Source organism: Physeter macrocephalus, chromosome 19 (genome assembly GCF_002837175.3).
Source record: "Physeter macrocephalus isolate SW-GA chromosome 19, ASM283717v5, whole genome shotgun sequence".
NCBI lineage: Eukaryota > Metazoa > Chordata > Mammalia > Artiodactyla > Physeteridae > Physeter > Physeter macrocephalus.
Window position 1 is genome coordinate 19,015,223 of NC_041232.1, and position 8,514 is coordinate 19,023,736.

At 46.0% G+C, this 8,514-nt stretch overlaps 1 protein-coding gene across 1 annotated transcript; it reads right to left on the reverse strand.

Annotated features, from left to right (window-relative positions):
- Nucleotides 1–2,006: 2,006 nt before the first annotated feature.
- LOC102996313 (hydroxycarboxylic acid receptor 2) lies at nucleotides 2,007–4,268 on the reverse strand. Its single transcript, XM_024120922.3, has one exon. The coding sequence runs from the start codon at nucleotides 4,202–4,204 to the stop codon at nucleotides 3,113–3,115; it is 1,092 nt and encodes a 363-aa protein (XP_023976690.1). The 5' UTR covers nucleotides 4,205–4,268; the 3' UTR covers nucleotides 2,007–3,112.
- Between the last annotated feature and the right edge of the window lie 4,246 nt (nucleotides 4,269–8,514).

An 8,514-nucleotide genomic window follows, 5' to 3' on the forward strand; every position in this document is an offset into this window, starting at 1 on the left:
GCCCTCGCGCAGGAAACGAAGACCCAACGCAGCCAAAAGTAAATAAATAAATAAATAAAGTAAAATAAAACGTAACTGTACTATTTAAAAAAAAAAAAAAAATTAATGTTGGCATTCTCCTAGACAGGGAAACAGAAGTATTTAGGAGACTGCTCTCTCTCTTTTTTTTTAAATTGAAGTAGTTGATTACAATGTTGTGTTCATTTCAGATATACAGCAAAGTGATTCAGTTATACATATATATACATATTCTTTTCCATTATGGTTTATTATAGAATATTGACAGTTCCCTGCGCTATACAGTAGGACCTTGTTTATCTATTTTATATATAGTTTGTATCTGCTAAACCCAAACTCCTAATTTATCCCTCCCCCACCCCCTCTCCCCTTCGGTAACTATATGTTTGTTTTCAATGTCTGTGTCTGTTCCTGTTTCATAAATAAGTTCACTTGTATCATATTTTAGATTCCACATATAAATGATATCATACAGTATTTGTCTTTGTCTGACTTACTTCACTTAATATGATAATGTCTAGGTCCATCCATGTTGCTGCAAATGGCATTATTTCATTCTTTTCTTTTTAAATTATTTATTTATTTACTTACTTACTTATTTATTTATTTTTGGCTGCATTGGGTCTTCGTTGCTGTGCATGGGCTTTCTATACTGGCAACGAGTGGGGGCTACTCTTCGTTGCAGTTCGCGGGCTTCTCATTGCGGTGGCTTCTCTTGTTGAAGAGCACAGGCTCTAGGCGCGCGGGCTTCAGTAGTTGTGGCACGTGGGCTCAGTAGTTGTGGCTCGTGGGCTCTAGAGTGCAGGCTCAGTAGCTGTGGCGCATAGGCTTAGCTGCTCCGCAGCATGTGAGATCTTCCCGGACGAGGGCTCGAACCCGTGTCCCCTGCATTGGAAGGCGGATTCTTAACCACTGAGCTGCCAGGGAAGCCCTAAATTTTTGCTTTTTTAAGCCACCAAATTTGTGGTACTTTGTTATGGAGCCCTCGGAGACAAATACACTCACACACCTCAGGGCCTTTGCACTTACCGTCCCCTCTGCCTAGAATGCCCTTCCTCCAGATTTTCGCACTGTTTGCTCTGTCTTGTTATTCGTTGCTCAGCTCCAGGTCACTTCCCAGTCATACCAGCCCCACCCCCTTTTTAGCCTGTCCCCCTTCTTTGTTGGCTTCAGCGTCCTCACAGACATCCCAAGCTCCCTTTCCATTTATTTGTCTACTTCTTTTCTGTCCACCTCCCCACCTTGAATGTGAGTTCTATGAGAAGAGGGTTCTGGCGACCTTGTTCCTGGCTCTATTTCCATCAACCACTCAGAACACGACAGCACACAGCTGGTGCTTAATACATAAAAGCTGATGGGATGAATGAACAAAAAGACGGATGTGGGTTGTTAGATCTGAACAGGTTAGAGTTTCACAACTGGGTGCCCTGCTGACTCATGCATCTGGGGCTGGGGGAATCTCTACTTTCCTCTGAGCTCAGCTCTGCTCATCTCTTCCTCTTTAGGAAGGTGATCTCTGCTTTTAACTTTCTGTCTCTAGGAGTTAATTGAAAAAACAGACAAGCACACTGATCAAAAAACACTTCAGAACCTCAAGACCGTTCGTCTTTCTTCCTTTACTGCCATTCAGCCATGGCTGGGAGGCTGAGTATCTGCATTTCTTATTGGCATCCGAGTCGCAATGCAAAATCCAGCCTCATCTTGCTAAAGAGCTAACGAGTGGAAGTGAAAGCGTAACAGAAACTTGGACGGATCACAGACTCAAACCAGTACGTCTCCTTTCCATTCCAGAACTGGGAACTGAAACCATTCCACAGGAAGTTCTCTCCTCCCCCAGTCTGGCTGGATTCCTTTTTTAATACACAAATACTCATAGCAACATTCACCAAGCCCTAAATAAAACAAAGTGCTCTTGCAATCCTGTCTGTACTACCCTTCCCTTCTGAGTTAAATTGTGTTTACTTTTCCCAGCTCTCTCCCACCTTTGTTTGAAGGCATATGTAAGTTTTATGTAACTATCTCATGTTGCATTTCAGAGTCCACATCCCTTTCTTACTTTACAGTATGTGGTATTTTTCTACCAGGGCAACCTGGCTGAAAATGCAATGGGTTAACAACCCATAAAATTCTCCGCTTAAGTAAGAAGTCCATGTCTGTGAACCATCAGCCAGACACATGCAACACCAGACTGTGTGTCTCATATCAAAGTTTATTGAAGTGGGAGATTTCTTATAAATATAGAAACACAAGCAAATGAACCAGGAGGAAGCTTCTCCCCCCCCACCCCAACCATTGGGCAGCATTTCCCTTTTAGTGATAGAAGCAAAACAGAGGTGGCAAGCAGCACTCTCCCTGAAGTCTTCTTAACAGTTCAACCTTCAAATTAGTGTAAACAAGAGAGGAATCGATTCCTTGCAGGTTGTAACATAAATGCCATTTCCCTTCCCTTAGTAACACTGTTTTGCTCAGTCCCTCCTGGGGCAAATCCCCTCTTTACCAGCACTGGAAACTCAGATATTAACCAGAGCTCATGAGTTTCTGTCTGGTCCATTTCTGCTAAAGCGGCTGAAAGATGAATTGGTCCCACGGAAACCCGGTGACCCCCCTGGCTTGTTTCGTGATGCCTGGGCTCCCTCCAGGAGCAGTAATTCCCCTCCAATCACTTAGCTTTCCTTATCCCAGTGGGAGCCCACAAACAGGCGCACCCCAGGAGCTGAGAACCATCCAAGTCTCAGACAGGTGAAGGACAGAGGCCAGTGAGTCACAGGTGCCAGTGGGCGTCTCTGTGGCTCCAACTCTCCAGCAGCAGAAATGTGGACAGTTTTGCCATCTTCAGTTCTGCCAGTGTCCAAGAGTGAACAGAAGTTTCAGACGCCTAGAAGCTTCTTCCTCCGCTCCCCCAAGATCCCGGCGGAGACGCGCTGCCACCAAGCAGCCCATGCCGCCAGACCAATTCTCTACATCGGATTCTCTGGATCTGGAAGTTCTGGGAAACCACAGGCCGAGGCTCATGATGTTACTCTGTGTACCAGCCCAACTGCTTCTCCAGACATCTTGGTCCTTGATGATCATCTCCTTTCTTGGCTTGGTTATTTTAAGGAGAGGCTGGAGTCAGATAAGAGGGGCTCTGAGGCTCACTGGGATTGGCCATTAAAGTGTCGGGAACATTCTTGGTAGTACTGGGATCCCCCGTGAGCTCGACACTTGTGCTGCGGTTATTCTCGGACTCATCCGGCACCTTCCTCCGCAGGCAGCAGTTGATCAAGGCGGAGACGAAGTTGGGGAAAGATGGGCTGGAGAAGTAATACACCAAAGGGTCCAGCATGCTGTTCATGTAGGTGAAGCTGAGGGTGATGTAAAAAGCCAGGTCAACCGAGCGATAGGTGTCACAGTTCTCCGTACCAGTGGTGTGCAGGAGCCAGAAGATGCGTATGCGTGCGGCCACGCTGGGCAGGAAGCAGACGGTGAAGACAACAGCCACCACCATGATGAAGTTGATGGCCCTCTTGATCTTGGCGTGCTTGTTCATGTTTCGCTGCCGCAGGCTCCAGATGATTCTGGCCGAGCAGAACAGGATGATGCCCAGGGGCAGGAAGAACTCCAGGAGGAACATGGCATCGTGCCAGCGGAAGGTGTGGCAGATGTTGAAACTACTGCACAAATTCGAGTTGTGATTCTGGATCAGCATCTTTTTGTACAGGAGGTGGATCGTCAGGCCGATCGTGACGCCCCACAGGAGGCAGGAGATGAGGGCCGCCGTCCGATTGGAGATCTTGTTCAGGGCGTGATGGGGATGGACCACTCGGAAGTACCTGTCCACGGCCACCACCGTGAGGAAGATGATGCTGCCCTGGCGGTTCATGGCAAGCATGAAGAGCATCAGGCGGCACGGGACTTCCCCAAACCTCCAGTCCCACTTCCTCACGTAGTTGTCGGTCAGGAAAGGCAGGCAGATGATCAGGAGAAAGTCAGCCACGGCCAAGTTGAACAGAAACACCCGGCTGGCTTTCCAGGACTTGAGGTGGAAGCAGAAAACCCACAGGGCAAGGCCATTGCCCAGGAGCCCGAACACAAACTCCAGCCCCACCACCGGCGGCAGCACCTTGGCAATGAAATCATCCCGGAACACACAGCAGTTCTTCTTGCCTATTTCCAGAAAATGATTCTGCGGGTGGGACGGGTTCATGAGTGAACCGCGCTGGTCTTAGGGAGCGCCTCACCTAGCGAACACTCAGGGAACAAGGTGTGGGTCTGAGTGGCGAACCTGTGGTTCTGCGCTCGCCTTTATGTCATGTCAGGGTGTTGAAATAGATGACTGAATGGTTACCAGGAAACTACGAAATCGCTTTAAAAAAAAAAAAAAAAAAAAAAAAAAGCCAGCAAGGCTCTTATGCAACCTGCTGTTTGCATAAACAAATACCAAAAAAAATCCCTTGGGCATATAAGAACCCACAAAATTTTCTAAATGTAAAGAATACGTTTGGGCAGGCAGACTGTCACTGTGAATTCTGATGACGTAATTCAAGCAGACGGAAATGTGGAAGGCTGTGTGCCTGTATACTGAATACTTAACATGGGAGAATTAATTCACTGTCATGTGGTTGGTTGCCTTGCATAATAAACAAAACAACAACAGCAATAAGAATTTACTGTGCTCAACAGAAACGTGAAGAATTAGCATGGAATATTAACAGGCTTATGTTTTAAGAAACAGTAGCATGTGTATGGTTTTTTTTTTTTTTGGAAAGGCCGAGAGGACAGTAATTGTCTAGTATTTTATGAGGACAGATGTGTTGCATTTGACGTTTCCATGCCATCTTCTTTGCAAAACATGGGTTGCTTTTCTACACCAGAACCCTGCAATTAATCCCCAGCTAAGGGGAAAAAAAAGCTATGTGAGAGCAGCATCATGCCATTTCATAAGATGCTTGCAAACTTGAACCCAGTTTGGATTGCCAGTGGTATGTTACAATAAGTTAGTTTCTTTTCTTTGTTTGTGTTAGATTTTGAGATGCCTTCTTGCTCAAGCAAGTAATTTATTGTTGAGCACGTGACTTACTAAAATTAATAAGGTTTATTTTTTAGAGCAGTTTTAGGTTCCCAGCAAAACTGAGTGGAAAGTACAGAGCGTATATATACCAGCGGTGTGCCAGCTGTCCCCACACGCACACAACCTCCCCCATGATGCACGTGATATTTTAAAAGCCCCCATTTTTGGAAAATTAAACTTAGAGAATGTAAAAAGACTTTGACCTCTGCCTTGCAGCAGGTCATCGTTTCACACATCATCTCTTTGCTTTTCAGTATAATTGGGTGTAACACTACAGAACATTTCCACCCCGTGATATTTTGGTCTGATGAATTCTTGCCGTGCAAGAGGTTCTGAGTTGTGTTGCTTCTACTTTGAGTGAGAAGTGGGACATCTGCTTCTTTAGTTTCACACCCAGGTTCCACGATAGGGATTTGTAGACTCCTTCCAGGAAACGGCAGTCAGGATGATCTAACGTTAGACTCACACAGGAAGCAGTGGCACTTGATGATGAAGACGATGTTGAAGATGGTGTTGGCGCCCCCGTTAGGGGGAGCTTCCTTTGTGCCAGACGCCATGCTCAGCGCTTTATTTCTATTTATTTATTTATTTGGCCGTGCTGCTGGGCAGGCAGGATCTTAGTTCCCCCACCAGGGATTGAACCTGTGTCCCCTGCAGTGGAAGCGCACGGAGTCTTAACCACTGGACCGCCAGGGACATCCCATCATTATCTGAAATACATTAGCTTGTTTTCCCCTGACTGCATTCCATGAGGTAGGAACTGTTACTGATTCCAATTTCAAAAGGAGGGTGCTCAGAGAGGTCGGTCATCTATTCAAGGCTACGCAGCTAAGAAGATTTGAATCTGGCACTGGCTTCAAGGCCTGTATCCCTAACCATTACACTACACTGCCTCATATTATTGCCCCTCCTAGAAGGCTGTACTGGATTGAGGTCACATTATGTGGCTGAAGTTAGACTCTAGTGAAATGACTAGTATTTGCTTCCCATCCTTGCTGCCTGTGAATATCCTGCTCCCTTCTTGGATACATGTGGACTTGTCAATGACATTCATAGAGTAACCCTAAGTAACCCTAAAGTAAACCCTAAGTGCCTTTATTAACTAAGAGTCAGAAAACCTGACTATTCGTCATAGTTATTTTGGGGAGCTGGAATTTGCAAGGGATCCTCCCTTTCTAAGTTTTACAATTTCATAATATTTCCTTTTTTTTTTTTTTTTTTGACTGCATTGGGTCTTCGTTGCTGGGCATGGGCTTTCTCTAGTTGTGGCGAGCAAGGCTACTCTTCATTGCAGTGTGTGGACTTATTGCGGCGGTTCCTCTTGTTGCGGAGCACAGGCTCTAGGTGCATGGGCTTCGATAGTTGTGGCTCGCAGGCTCGGTAGTTGTGGCATACGGGCTTAATTGCTCCGCGGCATGTGCGATCTTTCCGGACCAGGGCTTGAACCCATGTCCCCTGCATTGGCAGGCGGATTCTTAACCGCTGCGCCACCAGAGAAGCCCGATATTTGCTTTTTAAAAAGGAGAAAAAAAGTCATGGGGGACTTCCCTGGCAGTCCAGAGGTTAAGACTTCGCCTTCCAATGCAGGGGGTGCGGGTTCCATCCCTGGTCGGGGAGCTAAGATTCCACGTGCCTCGCGGCCAAAAAACCAAAACATAAAACAGAACCAATATTATGACAAATTCAATAAAGACTTTAAAAATGGTCCACATCAAAAAAATCCTAAAAAATGAAAACAAACAAAAAAAAACACCCAATATCATGGATAAAATTAGGAAAGAACAACAATAGATACTGTTACATTTGAAAAACAGAGAGAAATTGGAGGCCCTGGATGCTTTTTTCTCGCTCCATCATTAGCCGTGAAACCTCTTAACCCCTGAGCTTCCTCATGTATAAAGTGGGGGATGAGACCATCTTCCAGCTTCTTTCCAATTCTCACACCCTAGGATTCTAAATCCAGGTCCACAACTACTCAGACAGAATGTCAATGCCAGCCTCCCTGGATTCTGGCCCTGCTGTGGAATTTCCTGTCTTCCAATTGTGCTGTGGGCATGTTTTGTCTTGCTCCTGTCCTTCTTTTGTGTATTTATTTTTTTTCTTACTAGTGCATGAGTTGTACAGAAACTTGTTCCAGTGAATCATTTCAACAGCTCAGGCAGTGATTCTACCGAGTTTGGGGGAAACTCCGCTTAACATTTGTGACTTTCACAATTAACTCGAATCTCCATGCCTAGTTCTCTTATTACAACTGGAATGTGCCCCTGAACGGGATGGAACTACTTTTTAAAATTAAAAATAATAGCTGTCCTTTATCAAATGCTTGCTTTGTACCAGGCATGAGGCTAAGAGATGTGCCTACGTGATCTCATTTAATCCTCTCAAAAACCCTGTGGGGCTTCCCTGGTGGCGCAGTGGTTGAGAGTCCGCCTGCCGAGGCAGGGGATGCGGGTTCGTGCCCCGGTCCAGGAAGATCCCACATGCCGCGGAGCGGCTGGGCCCGTGAGCCGTGGCCGCTGAGCCTGCGCGTCCGGAGCCTGTGCTCCGCAACGGGAGAGGCCACAACAGTGAGAGGCCCGCGTACCACAAAAAAAAAACCAAAAAACAAAAACCCTGTGAGATGTCCTATTATGATCACCATCTCCATTTTACAGATCAGAAACCCCAGAGACATTAATTCACTGTTTACCTTTTTTTTTTAATTGAAGTATAGTTGATTTACAATGTTGTGTTTAATTTCTGCTGTATAGCAAAGTGACTCAGTTATACACATACATATATTATTTTTCATGTTCTTTTCCGTTATGGTTTATCACAGGATATTGAATATAGTTCCCTGTGCTATACAGTAGGACCTTGTTTATCCATCCGTCCCTGGTGGTCTAGTGGTTAGAATTCGGCACTCTCACTGTTTGTCTTTGAACGTAGCTGGGGTCTCTGTTTTAGTTATCTATTGCTGTGTCACAAACCACCACTAATTTTAGTGGCTTAAAACAATCACCATTGTATTATCTCTCATGGTTCTATGGGTTGACTGGGCTCAGCTGGTTGGTCCTTGTTTGGGGTCTCTTAGATGGCAGGTAGGCTCACGCAAGCCATTTGGGATGCCTGGGCTTCTCTCCCTCTTCATATGGTCTGTGTCTCTCTATATGCCATCTGCACACAGCCTCTTCACATATTCTTTCCACTGAGCGCGCTGGACTTCTTACAAGGCTACTCAACACTTCCGAAAGCACACAGGCAGACCTTCTTAATGCCTAGGCTCGGAAATCCCAGAACATCACCTCCACCACATTCTACTGGCTAAGGCGAGTCACCACGCCAGTCCATATTCCATGGGGAGGGCCACATAAGGGTGTGGGTTCAGGAGGCACAGTTCATTGGTGGTATCTGGGGAGACTTGCCTCTGCAAGTAGTAAATGACATTGAGTTGGGACATTTGGGAA